This window comes from Poeciliopsis prolifica, unplaced genomic scaffold, assembly GCF_027474105.1.
Source record: "Poeciliopsis prolifica strain line A6 unplaced genomic scaffold, Auburn_PproV2 SCAFFOLD089, whole genome shotgun sequence".
NCBI classification, from domain to species: domain Eukaryota; kingdom Metazoa; phylum Chordata; class Actinopteri; order Cyprinodontiformes; family Poeciliidae; genus Poeciliopsis; species Poeciliopsis prolifica.
The window spans coordinates 1,050,580-1,067,888 of record NW_026562464.1 but is presented as its reverse complement, the minus strand read 5'-3'; the positions used below and the strand labels follow the sequence as shown (position 1 = coordinate 1,067,888).

General features: G+C 38.5%; 1 protein-coding gene across 2 annotated transcripts; it reads left to right on the top strand.

Moving 5' to 3' along the window:
• Positions 1-1,264: 1,264 nt before the first annotated feature.
• hyal6 (hyaluronoglucosaminidase 6) lies at positions 1,265-15,458 on the top strand. 2 transcript variants are annotated; one of them, XM_055022727.1, is made up of 5 exons: positions 1,265-1,389; positions 5,894-5,978; positions 11,162-12,108; positions 14,441-14,530; positions 14,706-15,458. In XM_055022727.1, the coding sequence occupies exons 3-5, from the start codon at positions 11,173-11,175 to the stop codon at positions 15,177-15,179; spliced, it is 1,500 nt and encodes a 499-aa protein (XP_054878702.1). In that variant the 5' UTR covers positions 1,265-1,389; positions 5,894-5,978; positions 11,162-11,172; the 3' UTR covers positions 15,180-15,458. The 2 variants fall into 2 exon arrangements, with proteins under 2 accessions (XP_054878702.1, XP_054878703.1); XM_055022728.1 differs by lacking the exons at positions 1,265-1,389; positions 5,894-5,978 and having other exon boundaries at positions 11,087-12,108.
• Positions 15,459-17,309: the final 1,851 nt, after the last annotated feature.

The following is a 17,309-nucleotide window of genomic DNA, read 5'->3' as shown; positions in this document are numbered from 1 at the left end:
TGTCCCCGCTTCTGCCGGAGACAGGTCACCTAAAAGGAGGACTGACACGGAAATCGGGGACGTATGGTCACCCTATATTATAGGCATGTCTATCGGACAGTTGTGTATCGGTTCAATATGGGACTGACATTTAACAGCCTTATATGGGATGACTCCATATTTTACGGGATGAGAGGCAATCCTATTCAGCTGAGATACAGTTTTACCCTAAAACAAGTCTAGATACACCACTGCCCGAATCAGTTTTTAACAGTGGAAATACAGAATAATTTTATCAATGAAATCACAACTGTTCTACAAGACAGTTTGATATTTTTACTATTTAATATATTTATTCTGAAAAAAACAAAGATAGTGGTTATGTTACAGATTCCCCAATGATGTTAGCAGCAACACTCAGCAGTGGAGAACCCTGAAGTTGAAGTTAGACACAAATAAATTCAGACATTTTATTTTGTCTTAGAGAAATTAATATCTGGCCCAAGCAATTAGCTGATCAGCTGATCAGTTTTCTGTGTGTGAAAACCATCAATATTGTGGGATTTTATTTTAATATGTTTTATACATGTGGAATCCAGTGCGGTGATTGACATGTTTGAAGTTTGCAAGGTTAGCCCTTTGCTCATACAGTGATGTAATTCAGTAGGCTTATCAACAAATGCAGTCTTCTGTCAATCAAATGGTAAACTGCATTTGATTGCAGCTTGCACTGGCCCTGAAGTGAGTTCGTAAAACTTGATCTATTCGCATTCAGGATCCATGGAGAAGGGATCCTTCTCTAGTGTTCAGGAAGAAAAATTGTGCCTATTTAAAACTTTTGAAAAAAAAAAAAATCACATGAAGATTCATTCTCAGTGATATTTAATCACTTGTGCTGCTGTATTCATATCAACCCGACTACAATGCACTTGCTTAACTTTGTAGCAGAAAACCTTTATTCACAGATGTAGGTAGATCCATCTGAATGTCTTCATGCATGGAGAGATTTCCTGTTTGAGTGAGCAATACCGATTTCCTTTTCACTTTCAAATCTCAATGTCTTTTGAATTTATCCTAGACTTCTGTGGACTACATGTATATATTTAGAGCAATTTCCATGTAAGAAATTCTCACTGGAATAATGTTGCTAACACTGTAAATACTTTCTCATTTTCTGTTCCGGTTCAATATAACAAATGAGGACTGCAGTGAGGAGGGGCCAGTGCAACAATAGGAGGGCATGTGTGCCCCGAAAACTGACAAAGGTTCAGAGGAGCGGGGGACACTGACAGAAATGCGGTTTAGCTGCTCAGCAATGAATATTTTGCAGCCATAAAACACTACATCAATGATGCTAACTCATTAAAGGACAGAGAAACAATCCTCAACACAGCCAGAAGAGGGGAACAGGTATGTCATCTTTAAAATAGAAGATAAAAAGCTATTATTTGCTACAACATAATAAAACAAATTGCTACTGATATCTAGAAGTGTTTTGTGCCTAAGATATTTCCTTCCAAGTGGCAGTATAATGCAAAGTCAACTTTTTTCAAGCTTTACATCATGTTAAAATGTTATTCTCTCATCAACCTGAAGAGTGAGTCTTCATGCATGCTTTAGGAATTCTTGACTCTCCCAAGGCAACCATCTGGGTTTAAGAAACACTTGGGGAACAATTTCCAAACTGAGCTTCGACATTACAAAGCCCCTTGAAACTGCAGAAATTAGCAGCAATTAGCAAGCTCCTGTTTTGCTAATTGAACCTTGAGACATCCCAAGATGGATATTTTGCAGATATGCATTCTGGGATTCAGCTGAGACACTGATGGCTTTCCAGTCTATCTATCACAGATATGGCAGATTCTGTGATTCCATAATGTGTTTGGTCACTTAGGTACCATCAACAAATTCCAGTCTGTTGAAACAGAAAAAACTTTCAATCAATTTTCAGAATTATGAACAGCCTTGGGACAAAAAGGGTGAACTGAAATTGAATGTTTACCTGTACTCCAGTTATTCTATCCTTGAACCCTTTTTTTCCTGTCAGCCTTTAATTTCCAAACTTAATGGATTTCACCTCACATTAGTTTACAGTGTCAAATGTCCAAGCTCCATTGGGAAGTCCATCACATCTTTCACAGGAACCAATATTTATTTTGTCTCCCAGAGTTTAAAGAGAAAAGCACATTATGTGTTTCTGCAGCCCTGGTTTGAGACTTTTTGCAATTTATTCTTGGTGCATTTATGGCATCTTGATGCAGGTTCCCCTTTTAAAGTGAGTGGTGGGTGGCACCAGTGTTGCCTTGAAAGCTAGGTGCGCAGTCTCCTCACTCATACACATACCATTTCAATTGAGCTTTGTGGCGATGCCATGTTGTGGAATGTCTTCTCCAAACACTGTGCGTCCATCACATCCAGGTTACTTTTGTCTGGCTTTCAAACTGTTTCTTATAAATATGCCTGTCTTGGGTTCAGGACTGTGGGAGTGTGTGCGATCCGTCAGGTGCTTTGGGCTTGGGGTTTTCATCAGGGTAGGTGATTTCATTACCCAGCTTGTTTTGGGCTCTGTGCCATGGCTGGCTCTAAATTTTGCCTTTAGCTCCTGGTCTGTTGTTGGACTTGGTTATGAATCTTCTGTGGCTCTCTGCCTCCTCCTGCAGCCTCCAGGTGTGCAGACATGAACTGCAGGTATGGTGTGCAAGTGCTGAAGGAGTCGTTGTTTTGTCTGCTGTTTTCTGTTTGGTTGTCATCTACAGAACCCCTAGGCATATGGAGACATTTTTTTCTTCTGAGTTACCTTGCAATACTTTTGTTTTCCTCACAAAACGTTTTGCATTTTGCAATCAGCAAATATTTCTGATTGCAACATGTGCAAGTCTAATTTGTCACAATGTCACAAATGTCAATTTCAACTATATTCACAAAGAGCCTTAGTGAAAATGTGTTTGTGTTCTGAACTCTGAATTAATTTATTCACAGCATGTTTATGTCTGTTTGTGTAAGGTTGACACAAAAGAAAAAAAAATCAAGTCAGTCAGTTATTTCCCTGTGAAAATAACTCTGAAACTGTCATATGGTGGTGTAGCGGAGATGGTGAGGCAGACGCTAGAGGCCCAGGTAAGGTGAGTGGTGAATATTTAATCCAAAAATGGTCCAGAAAACACAGTCAAACACACAAGTCCGCGGCCAGGCAGCACGGCTGAGCCGAAGCCAGGGCTCACACCGGTAGCAACAAACGACAAGAACGTCAAACAACGACAAGGAACAAAGGACACAGGAGGGACTAAATACACTGAGGGTAATCAGGGGAACAAGACACACCTGGGAGCAATCAAGGGGAAGACAGGACAACGAGGAGACTCAGGACACAGAGAACTCAAATAAACACAACAGAAATAGTCCAAACAGTTTGGATGTAGTTTTTCTTTCTTTTCTTCTTGCAAACCATACTGTTTATATTTTAGAAGCGATGACAAAAGATGGAAAGCCCATGTTTGGCCTGTTCTGCTTTTGCACTTTGCACATAGGTTTGTGATCCATTTCCTTTTTTAAAGAAAAAGTTATGAAACTTGAGATATCTCACAAACCAGATATACATGGAAAAACGCTACAAAAACTTTATGTTATAGCAGAAAGTAAGAAAGGCTTTTAGTATTCAATTATACCACATAAATTGATCCTTACAAAACTGAGAGTATGCAAAAGCTATTGCAAGGAAATGCAAAAGAAACAAGAAATCCTCCAAGTCCCCTACAGGCTCTGTAGTCATCTGCCCAATTAATAACTTCATTTTGTTAGGTAAGGGCTAAACCCACTCTTGGGTGATTCCTTTTTGTAATTTTGCTGCATGTTCATTTGCTGTTTTCCGATTATTTCCTTTGCAGATTTAGTTTGTGATTTGCTTCCATGTTTTGTTGATTATTCATTTGCTTTGCATGTTTGTTTTGCTTGTTGCTGTTTGGTTAGGAGTACTTTTCTTTTCTTTTTTCTTTGCATTAACATTATTTTTTGTATAAAGATACCATTTACTGTTAAATGCACCTTATGTTGTGCATAAGGTGCAGCTTACAATTTGTCTTAATGTACAGATTGTGTTTTGTGGTAGGCAAATTTTTTAAGAATTGTAGAAGAACGTTGTGTTAACTGACTTCTCTGTTGTGTTGACCTGGCACAGCCTTTTTGTAAATATTGGGAAGCTGAACAGTCCAGATGGCATTGTTGGTCATATCTCAAGGTCCAACTGTCTTGCTTGGTCTCGCAGCCATGTGAAGGAGGTGTGCTGGAGAGCAAAACTATTTAGAAATTCTGAAAGACTAAAGTATAAAAGAGAGCAGTTATTCCCTAACCAAGGGGTACTCAATACATCGATCGACTGGTTGATCGCGAGAAGGTTTTGAGTCGATCTCGGCAGGAAGTGACAAACTGAAGGCCACCAGGATGCCGAGACCAGCACTTCCTCTTCTGACAGGCTTATCAAAATAGTCACTAATATCCCAAACATTTTTTTTATTATTTATTAAAGAATATTTTTTTTAAAAATCAACAAAACGTGTTAAAATTAATTTTCTCAGTAATTATTAAGTTGCGCTCCAGATCCATTAACAAGAAGGCGATTCAAACACCGACTAACCAACAGAGCAGGAGTTTAAATGAGCTAATCAACCAGCACTGTGTTCAGGAAAGGCTCATTAATAATCAATAACTAAATATCAAGCCTGGAAACCCGACATTGTAACGAACTGAATGTTTTTAATATAATCTCTGTTTGGCTTGCGGGGCGCAGGTGGTTGCCACGGACACAGGTGTGCTTAACGATAAAGTGAGACGGAGAGTAAAAAGGTGCGAGTGGTTCTGAGTTGATCACTTGTTTGGGTTGTTTCACCTTTGTTGACCTTCACTGTGGTTCATCACAGCTGCTGGAGTTTCTGAACGTTCAATAAATGACAGACTTGGACTAATGACCTCGTTCGTTTACAATAAACGTCACAGCAAACTTCAAATAGGACAAATATATTTGATTAAGTTTTAACAAAAACAAATGGCTTCTACCACGATAATTATGTCAAATTACATTAATTATGTTCCAAATTCAGAAGATTTGCCTTTACCTCTGCAGAGCTCTTTGGTTCCTCCTATCAGTCTGTAGTTTCGCATATTGACGTCATCAAACCAAATTTCAGATCTGTCATAACTGACTGACAGCTGCTGACCTCAGGTTTGAAACCAGCTTCTGACTGAGAAACCAGTAACCTGCTCCCAGTGTCAGAATCTCACTGAGGAAGAAACTGCATTATCATTTCTGTCACTTTATCATTTCTGATATAACTGATATATATTTGTATAGAAAATGAGTCAATAGGGTTTAATTTACAATTTTTATGTCTTCATGTCATGAGGTAGATCTCAGCCGGCTGGTGAGAGAAAAAGTAGATCTTATGGTCTCAAAAAATTTGAGCACCCCTGCCCTAACCTAAGATCCTGATACCCCTGGCAGATCTAAGATTAAGATGCTCTTTTAATTTGACCAACATTTTCTTTTTGAAATGGATTCAATGAATGTTTGCTTACAGCCAGTCTTTAACTAAAACCAATAGTGAGTCTGTAGGAGAAGCTTCCAGGTGACTGGAGGGATGGCGCCATGTATGTGATGCCAATTAACATTTTTTCATTGGTTAGGATAATGGATTAAAATTTTTAATTAAAATGTAAATAAAATTATCAATTGATTTTTATATTTCATTTCACTCTGTTTAGTTATGCAAGGCCTGTCTTATTTCCTGTTAAAAATACATCTCGATTCAAAATTATTTTAAATATAAATTGAGCAAGAATATGAAGAATTTTGTGATTATGTAACTATTTATAGAATGTCTCATTATTGACTTTCTTCAGCTAATAGTTGTCTTTACAACAGATCCTCCCTCCTGAGCTGTGGATCTCTGCAGCTCCTCCAGAGTCTCCATTCTTTCATGTCACTCCAGGTGGATGTCCATGTCCTGGTAGGTCTGTCCATTCTGTTTCCATGTTGAGATGACGGATTGATCAGAACTCTTGGATGTTGTAGTAGAACCTAACCCAGAGTCCAAAAACTGTGTTAATGAGGCAGTAGGTTATTACTTGTTGCCCTGGGATGTGATCATTTTCATCAGTTTTCATGGTTTGATGAATGGACAATTTCAGCCTTTGTCTGTTTGAGATGGCACCTGCTGGGATTAAAGTTTAAAACATTTGAGATGTTCTTTCAGTACCTTACCTGCAGTATTTGCTATTTTTACAGGTTTCTTAGGCATTTCACATTATCAAAGAGCTTCATTGTTAAACTGAAGTTTAGTGTTATTTGAATCTTTTAACTGAGAAAAGTTATGTAATCTCGCATGATGAAGCTTGTAAATATCACTGCATCAAAAAGGTTTTCTCAGAATGACAATTTTCATCAGAACCATCTGGGTCCAATCAGCCAACCTTGACTTCTTTAAACTGTTCAGTTGTGTTTATGTAAGACAAATCATCAAAACGAGTCTTTTATGTTGGTACAAACTGAGACTTTGCATTTGGGGGGTCTGCTTGTGGTCTGGAGTCATCATTTTTCCAGAGGCTCCTTTTTTCCTGTGGTTTTGTGGAACGCCAGAGTGGCTTCACCACATTCTGCTTGTTTTGGTAGAGCTTCACCATGAAAACCGGTGAGAAACTCAGCCTGTGGAGCCTGCTATCAGAACCAAGACAAACTAAAAAAAAAAGTCATTGCAAAAAAAGATTTCAAGGAAACATCTAATCAATTTATTGCATATTGTTCTCCTTCAGCCATCTTCTTTCCTAGTTTGTGTACTGATTCAGATTCTTAATGTGAGCCCTGAGAGCTTTTCCTATTAAAATGATTATATGACCTCAGCTTTGTGCTAATACTTACAATGAGAACCCTCAACCCACAGGCAGTTTCTTCCTTCTCTGCTCTGGTACTGTGCTGGAAATGCTGGGAGAATTTCCATTTCATTCTTAGAGGAAACCTCTTTGGCTGTGTTTCTTAAGAGCCAAGTAACTATGTTTCTTCTCCAACTTTGGACAAGATGAAATGTGAATGACTTGCATATGGGAAAAATTAGATGAGGTTTGTGGTGGGGCTCCATCATAAGACCAGAGCAAAGCAGGGACGACAGAGAAGATATGGAGTCAGAATTACACAGAGACTAAACCAATGTTTAAGAAATTGATTCCATTCTTGGGAATATGCGAAAAAATATTTTGTAGCAGTTGTTATTCTATGCAAAAAAAAAATTAAGGCCAGACTGTGTATTAACAGCTTTGCAGGTTTTTTGAGTTAGATGATTAATTCAATCTGGAGAGACTCGGACGGAGAAAAGGGAAACCATTAGAAGAGTTTATTGACATATAAATTAGAGTCTTTGGCGATCGGGCATCAATTATTGCAAACTTTGCGATGGGTTCGGATGAGCATTCCTTATGCTGAAAGGAACCTTATCCCCCGGAAACCAACACTGGTGGTGGAGGCGATGAAGGATGCGGCCGGATGGCTGAGCGAGTGGAGGTGGGTTGAGCTCTGCTGGAAGCGGAAGACGCCAGGCTTCATGTTTTAATATTCTCTATTTTCATAATTTTAAAATTTTCTTAGATTCCTAATGGGGTTTATTGTCTGCAAACCATAATCACGCAGTTACCATGTGTGTAATGAGTCAAAAATAAGTTTCATTGTCTGAAATGAATGACAAGCAATATTAAGCTTTTCAAAATTTTTAAAAGACAGGCTGTCTTAATTAAAAAACGAAAAAAATAGATGTTGTAAAGCACATATGTCAAAGTCAAGGCCCGTGGGCCGGATCCAACCCGCGAATTAATTATCTGTGGCCCCTGGATGATATTTAATTACTATTATAACCGCCCGCAGGCCACAGCCGCCCGCAGGCCACAGCCGCCCGCAGGCCACAGCCGCCCGCAGGCCACAGCCGCCCGCAGGCCACAGCCGCCCGCACACACCAACACTACATTCCCCACAATGCAATGGTAGGGAATGTAGTGAAGTCACTGCAGCAAAAGTGGCTTTATTGTCCATCAGCAATCAGAGCAGAGATCAACTTTCAAGTACCCCCCCTCAAAAATGGCTAAACGGTTAGTGGACGCTGAGAACAGAGGGTTTCAGGCCAGGATGGAGACAGGCAGGGATGTCCACTTTTTTCAATAATGAGTAATGTAACGCGTTTCTATTTCAGATCAGGTAGTCAGACTACAGTTACTTATTGAAACCACTTTGATTGACTATTTGCTTTTGTAATTTTATTTCCTCTCGGCGTCTTGGAGAGTAACTGCAGTTTCTATGCGACAATGTCAGCAGCGACAGAAACAATGGAGGGAGATGCGCATTTTTTTGCTGAAAAGGAACTATTTTGAGTTTCGGTCGCCAGTTCCATTTATTGCGGCTCTGAGCTTGTTTTTTCTTTCTAAAGTCGCTTGCAGATTGAATGAGTTGCGGTTTTTGGGCTTAATAAGCCAGAATTTGTCTGACATCCAGTTAGTTTTAGTCCATCATTTCCTGGATGATCCGTCTCTCTGTCTTTGTTCATGTCAGTTAATATATGACTTCTGAATGACGTCAATCTTTGCATTGCGCTCCAGAAAACTGCAAACATCGGGACTGATCTTAGCATCGCAATAAACGTGAAAACAGCCACGAAAAAACAAGTCATTAAAGTTGTGCAACTAAATGTCCTTATAATTATTAATATTAATATAAGTGTCACTCATCTGTGCAGCCATCTGGAGGAGATCTGTGTGCTGCGCTGTGACACCAAACACGGGGCCGTAACACAGAACCTGGAGGCTGGGGGCCGGATGGGGGGTTTAAAATCCTTCTCAGAGTTTTCCAGACAATAATGGACCACACAAAAACACGCGCAAATTTCAAAAGTTTTTTGTACTGTTGTAACCATTAAATAATCTCTCCAGTTCAATCTTATAACTGGAGACACATTGTTGATGTTACCATTATAAAATAACTTGCAATTAAATACTGGTAAAGATCAATGTGATTTTCACAGGAGGCAGAGTGTTGTCAGCAATTGCTGAAAGTAACAAACAATTACTTTTATTGTAACTTAGTTTCTTTCCAAATCAAGTAATCAAGTAACTAGTACTATCAAACTTCTCAAAAACACACAAAGACAAGAACATGATCATCATAGAGCAGCACAATAATGAATTTTCATTTTTTAATGCATGCACTTTAATTTATGTGTTTATCTTGATATTAAGAAACATATTTTGTTTTTCAAAACAATTACAGTTTTTGCTGTTTGCCTGTTGAAAATGTTTTCCCTTGAAATTACTGACAGAGCCATAACAAAATATTGCTTTATTCATTTAATTATTAAATATATACACTGTGTTAGGTCTTGGTTCAATAGGCTGTGTGCAATTATTTCAATATATTTTAATAAACGTAGAACCAGCCCAGCCCTCAGCTTGTAGCAAATTCGTTTTTTTGGCCCTTTTATATCCCTGTTGTAAAGGCTCTCTTTTCTGTTTTACACACCAGATAAAGGTTTTATAAATCTAAAATCGGTTTTGTGTTGAATTATTCACTTTACGTGTGACCATCCATCTACAAAGAAACCCAAAATCAGTGACTGGTATCCAGGAACTAATGTTTTTTTTTTATGATCCATATCCCATGACATGTGAGTTGGAATAAGTTTATCATGCATCAGTTCCTCTGTCCATCTCCTGCTCAATCTGAGCATCACTTGTCAACAAGAAACCAAGATACTTTTAGCTGACTCAATAAACCCAGTCAATTATTATTAATGCTTTTAGAAGTTTTTAGATTTGTGTAAAGATGTAGCTTAGTCAATAGGAAATTCTTCTAGAATAATCATGAATGTATGCTTTTCAATAAGAATGTGCAAGTTAACAACAAAACATTTGTAACATAGTAATGTTGACATGAGGGTCAGAAGGACAAGAAAACCTGGATTTGGTTGGCTTCACTGTGACAAAGTGAGGAGTTTGCTACTTCATGAAAACACAAAACAAATAAAAAAATGGTCAAAACAAAAGCTACAGCCTTTAGACATCCAAATATGAATTATGCACAGGAAAGATGCATTTCTACCTAAAAAAAATCAATCCTCCAGCTGCAGCTGATCCAGAACGCTGCTGCTGAAGTTCTGAGCAAAACCAGGAAGACATAACACCAGTTCCACAGTCCCTCCACTGGCTCCCTGGAATAGACTTTAAAATACTGTTGTTGGTTTATAAATCACTTAGCCATTCAACACCAATGGCAGAGCTTTAATGTATTGACATTAAAGCTCTGCTGTTGTTGTATCAATCTTCCAGTCCTCTCATGTTCTAGTTCTGGTTCTGCTCTGCATCCCCAAAAGACAAGGAGCAGCATTCAGCTTCCATGCACCACAAATCTGGAACAAACTTCCAGAAAACTGTAAAACAGCTGAAACACTGAAACACTGACTTCCTTTAAATCTCGACTGAAAAACCATCTGCTTAGAGTCGAACTTTAGACGTCATCAATTATAAATTTAATGATGGAACTTGACTTAATGTAATGTTTTGATTGTTCATTCAATGTTGCATGAATTTGTGTTTTTGTGTTTGTTGTGATGTAAATCACTTTGAAATGCCTTGCTGCTGAAATGTGCTATATAAAAAAAAATTATTTCATTTTCAAAACTCTGTAAAAAGTCCATAGTAGACTTCATATTTCTTTGTTAATTAAGTTAAAATAAATCCATTTATATTTTGTCTCTTTACTGAGAGTGTCCATAATATATCTGTGAGAAGCTTGCTACTATCTGACCTGTTGGAGTTCCATCTATTTTATGACAGTTTGATTTCATTTTATGTGCCTTTGTGTTTTCTTTGCTTTTACAATTTTTTTAAAACTATTTTTACTATGAAGCACTTTGTGACTGCTGTATGAGAAAGATGCTAGATAAACAAAATGTACTCACTATTTTTTTCAAAGCAGTCTTATTCTTTCTGAGAACAAAGTAGGTTTGTGGTTTGCTGTGGAATCTGGAGCTCTCACTTCAGTGGCCATTGCTCATGATGTTCAAAGGCCTGGCTGATTATTCTTGTTCACTGATGCTCAAATGATCTCTTTCTGAACATCTAATTTCTTTTTTCTCCCCATCTCCCTAATTGCTTCATGAAGAATCATCGGCCATGGTGCAAGTAGGACTCCACCTCCTACCACTGGTCCTTTGGCTTGGCATAGAGGAAAAGCTCCATGTTCAAGGCCACAGAACAAAACCAGCTCAAACACCTTTGATCCCTCATCTGCCTTTTGTTATAGTCTGGAACGCCCCTACTGAGTCATGTCGCCTTCGATTTAAGGTGGATCTAGACCTCAGCATTTTTGACATTGTAGCAAACCTTAATGAGACATTGAGTGGACCGAATGTCACAATATTCTACCATGGTCATCTGGGATACTACCCATACTACTCCAGCTCAGGTGTTGCCATCAATGGTGGCCTGCCACAGAACCAGAGCATTTCAAAACATCTGAGCAAGGCCCGAGTAGACATTGACAAGCTAATACCACACAAGGATTTTCGAGGCCTAGGTGTCATTGACTGGGAGAACTGGAGGCCTCAGTGGGTACGAAATTGGGGTTCTAAAGACATCTACCGTAAAAAGTCCAAGGAACAGATCCACAAGCTCCATCCACACTGGCCAGAAACCAAAGTGGAAAAAGAAGCAAAGGATCGCTTTGAAAAGTCAGGGCAAGCTTTTATGAATCTCACTTTGGCACTGGCTGAAGCTAGGAGACCAGACGGTCTGTGGGGGTTCTATCTTTTTCCAGATTGTTACAACTATGGCTACAAACAACACCCACAATGCTACACTGGTGAATGTCCCAATGTTGAACATGTACGCAATGACCATTTAATGTGGCTCTGGAAAAAAAGCACAGCCCTCTACCCATCCATCTACCTGGACTTTGAGCTGAAATCTTCCTCAAACACCATCAAGTTTGTTCACTATCGAGTGAAAGAAGCCATGAGGATAGCAACCATTGCACGTACAGACTACACATTGCCTGTCTTTGTGTACTCCAGACCTTTTTATGCCTACACCTTTGTTGTGCTCTCAGAGGTATGTTTTCAGTATTTCAATATAAAATTGAATGAATTATACTGCATCACAATGTTAAAGTTTTTTGTGCAATTTCAACAGATGAACTCAAACTACAAGCAGTAACAATAAGTGTTCAAGCCCACTTTAGCAAATTTGGACTTGCATTCATTTCCTGTGCCCTGCTGATTTGCTAAATATTATCTGAATCAACAGTTGAAGGAAAATGGTGTTTCTAGTCTTTGAAAATTTTGTGAAAGCACATTTTGAGTCATTTATTTAAGTGTTACTTTATTTGTGTTACAATTACTTTCTACTGTTTTGTAGAGTGACAAAATGTCCTCTTTGTCCCTGGCATGTTCATTTTTGATGTTCTGTCCAGGACACGGGAAGTTTCTTTGAGACTGCTGGTTTTGATTTTTACTCTTACACTGAATACAATTTTAGAATTTTAGGTAAGTCTTTATCCAGTTTGCCTAAAATGTGAACTATTATTTTTACAGGTTAATTTTCTAAGCTATGGAAAAATATTAAGGGTCCACTGATGTGGAAAATTTATGCCAATATTAATAGCCAATATTAATCCTGATGTTTGGCAATACTAACTGATATCATTCTACATATTTATACATATACATATTTTTCTACACTTAAAAGTGACCAAACTACCTGCATTGCTTCTCTGCTTCAGTTAAACAAACCATAATCTTGTACTGCATCACTAAAATTGTCACAAGACTGAACAAATACTACATGACTAATTCCTTCCTGTGTCCCTCCAAAAGACAACAAGATGAAAATAAACAAAAGTTTTTCAAATCGGCCAAGTTTTACTTATTGGACCAATATCAGCAGTGCTGTGTAGCAAGGTCCATAGCTGGTGAGGCACTGACTTAATCATAAATAATTAGATTTACAAATATTGTTTACATATGGAAATTTTGTGCATGCGGACGAAACTGGAGGGCAAAAAGACAATTCTTCCGCATGTCATCCATAGCTGCGCTGCCACCATAGAATAACTTCGTTAACTCAATGAAACTTGGAAATGAAGGTATTATTAGTTTCATGCTGCGCTCCACGACACAGGGGAAAACCGTTAAAGTCCAACTCAAAGCCTCGTCTTACTCGCTCTCTGTATCGCTACACATATAGGTTACTTGTTGCCATAACAACAACACCATTTTATGTCCCAGGATTCAACTCTCAAATATCTCCCACATAAAGAACAAAACATTCCATTTCAGTTGTATATTTTTAGGCTTTATGTTTTTGATTATTATTAAGTGATTACTCTGGTAGATTATAGCTACCATTGCTATTAGGTAGCTAATACCTGCAAGCAGCAGTTAGCTGCTATTAGCTAACAGCTGCTTGTAGTTTATGTTTCTTTCTGTATTCGTTACACATGCAAACTGTAGCCCATTTTATTAAAAAACTGAATAAAAAATGTTATTGCCTTCTTATGGGCACTCTTTCATAAAGCTAAGTTATTTTTTGACTTGCTTTGGTTAGATCCTATGCTGTGAGAGGACATAGTGACCACTTCTAACTCTGACACATTATCTTACTACCTCCAATGATGCATTGTCTGTTGTTTTTCTGCCATTAATTTTTTGTTATGTGTTTCTTCTCTTGATAGAAGCTATGTCTTATGCTCAGCTGTGACTGTGTGTCTGGGGCTGTTGGCTGAGCTGTTGTTGCCTTTAACTTCATGTCCTTTCAGATGGTACACCTATTGCTGTATTTCAGTTTACTGGGGACTTGGAAAGTCCTCTATAAGTTGTGGCAAATATTGATGTGCAGCCTGAGTCTTTACTTGAAGCCTGAGTCTGCTGCAGGTTTCTTCCTGTTAAAAATACAACTAACTTAAAGATCTTCTGTTTAGCTGTTTCTATCCTAGATGAAACGACTATTGCTTCCATAAACAATTTTTTTTCTCTTAGATTTCAACATAGACAGTACTCCTGGACCAGTGAATCTGTGTTTTTGTGTTTTCTCACATTGAGCTTGATTCTGCTGCAGGTTTTTTTCTGGTAAAGATGCATCAGTGTGTAACTTTTATGAAAAATGTTGTAGAATGCAATATGTAAACAAAACATTTTTGATAGAAGTCACATACTGCCAACTTAAAGGGATTTTTTTTTGCATGCTCAGTATGACGAGTTGCTGCAAAGTTAATCTCTTCATTTGCAGAAAACTCAGTGCAATCAACTTTCCTTCCATGTTCATTCAGGAGTACTTGCAGTAGAACCAGATATTAATACAATTTGATGGAGTTTCTTAGATAAAGAACCTTTTTGTCCATGTAAATATGAACTAAACTCAACTGAAAGTTTTCATTTTGTTAAAGAGTGACTTAGTTCATACTATCGGGGAGAGTGCTGCTTTGGGAGCATCAGGTGTTGTCCTCTGGGGATCATCAGAGTATGCTCGGTCTAAGGTAAATGTTAAAAGCAAAGCAAAAAAACTGTAAGCAATTTACAATAGTCTTCTGTAACATAATTTTTTAAAGTTATCACTATTGTTTAATTTGTTATCTTTTGCTGATTTTGCTTGGAAGGAGAAAAGTTCTTATTTAAGACCATTGACAATGTCTCGTTCTGTTCTTCTTCTAGAGGAACTGCCTTACTGTAAAGAAGTACATTGATGGACCGTTAGGACATTATGTCATAAATGTCACCGCAGCAGCTAAATTATGCAGCAAAGCACTTTGCAAGAAGAATGGAAGATGTGTCCGCAAGAGCCTGGACTCACGTCACTATCTCCACCTCAACCCACGCTACTTTCACATCCACCATAACCCAGCCTCTGGTGGCCCTCGCTTTGAGGTAAGGGGTCACTTCAACAGCCATGACATCCTGGATATGAGGCACAAGTTCACCTGCCAGTGCTACCAGGGCTGGACTGGTGTTTACTGTGAGATCCCACAGACTCAGCCACGACCTCTATCCCGTCCTGTCCTAATTACACACCCTTGGGGAAAAAGCCTGGTGGCACCTATTACGCTCCTCCTCTCTGTCCACTTCCCTTGTCTGTGCATTATCATGTTCTTGGGACTCGGTGTGCTCATAAAAAGTCTTATTCTGTAGACATAAAAAATCATAACTCCATGGTATTTTCAGTGTTCAGTTTAAACTAGTTAAGCTTGAGAACATCACTCAGCAACCCTAAATACATTAACAGTCCAATCAATGACAAACATTTCTGATTTGATTTTTGAATTTTATGTGTGTTCCTATCATTGTACTGCTGCTGATTACAAGATTTTTGAATATGGACAATTCCAAGTTAGGACAATTGCAAGGGCTCTGGATGAACAGGGCCACCAACTCCACAAATTACTGTTTTTTGCTTTTTTTTTTCATATAAATAGAAAAAATTGGGGGCCCTGTAGATTAGAAAATTAATCATGTTCTGTCTTAAAAAATTGTTTTTAGCAGTAAAAATGACATGTTACCCCTCTTAGACCAAAAAGCGCACATCTACATTTGTATTGAATCCTTCTCTGGATCTGCATGAAATGGTTTGTTCCTGCTTGGCATACTTGAAAGTAACAGTGTTCAACAGGTCTAACCCTCGATCTGTTGAAGGTACCAGCATGACCTTTAACCCATGGGGTGGTGAAAAAGGTGAGCAACACTGTGTCTAATAACAAGCTAGTTAGAATCATTCCAGAGAATCACAAGAATTTCTCTGCATCTTTGCTCTTACAATTTCACAAGAAAAACAATACATTTATTACTGACAGAAATTCAAACAATCTTTATATAATGACAATAAAAAACAGCTTTCTGTCTGGACTGGAAGCAGTCCAATCAATTTTATTGTAGCTTCCATTTAAATTAGAGATATAAGTTACCATGTTTCTCCTGACCTGTTTTCTCCTAATTAAAATTAAAGCTGCAGTATGTAACTTTTACCAAATATATATTTTTTGACATATTTTTTAAAACTGTCATTAAGTTGTGAAAGTATGCCATGAGAGGTAGTCTGTGAAAAATGTATTTCCTCTGCCTTCTGCTATCTAGAAACAACCAATCAGAGGCAGGAGGCGGGTTTTAGTGCTGTCAATCACAGTGTCATGTGACTGCTCATCTTCTCTGTCCCTCTCTCTGTGCTATGCTGCAGCTAGCATAACCTGTTGTGAATGCTCAGTCTTGGTAGCACAGGTACCAATGATGGCAGATAAACGGTTTTTCTGTAACTATAAGTTGTTTATCCACCATTAACACAACAGTGAGTGAGGTTGATTGACAGCACTAAGACCCTCCTCCTACTTCTGATTGGTTATTTCGGCTGAAATATTGCATTACTTTAGCCAGCAATAGTAGTTCAGGTAATTGTTTAATTGTTTTCACAGATTATCTGTCTCATAACAAACTGGCACGACATGGTGAGAGCTTTAACAAATATGGAGAAAACTTATTTTATTAAATACAACAACATAGCATTTTTTGAGAAGTCTGGATTGCTTCATGTACATTTTGCATGTTGCCTATGGTTGTTCCTCCTGGGGAGAGACATTTCAGTAATCTAAAACTAATTTAAAAAAAAAAGTTAAGCAGCCTATTTGCATACAGCATGCAAACTGCTGCATGTGAAGTCCACTAGCAGTAAATACTGTGCTAGTATCAAAGAAAGCAAGACATTTGCCAGCTTGTAAAATTTGATGCCTTTTATGGGTCAAACAAACTCTAGAAATTATAACTGTAGGTGGGGCCCAATTAATTTTTTTGTGATGGGGCCCAAGATTGCTGACACCAGATAAAGTGTAGGCTGTGTGTCAATTGTACCCTGTTTGTTGACTGGATGTCCTCTTCTCGCTGATGAGAATATATGGTGTATTAGAGAATGCTGTTTTCTTGCTTTCACACCCCACAGCCAAACGGCATTGCTGCAGACAGCCATGGTCTTCCAAGCCACAGGTGGTCAGTCCAAACTCTGATGTTAGACCACGGATGGGCAACTCCAGGCCTCAAGGGCCGGTCTCCTGCAACTTTTAGATGTGTCTCCATTTCAATACACCTGAGTCAAATAATGAGGTCATTAGCTGGACTCTGAAGAACTTGTCTGCATTTAGGAAGTGATTCAGCGATTTGACTCGGCTGTGTTGGACCAGGCAGATGTCTAAGGACACCGGCCCTCAAGGACCGGAATTGCCCACCCCTGTGTTAGGCAGTCAATAGAATGTGACTCTCCTATGTCACACTGTGATTTGC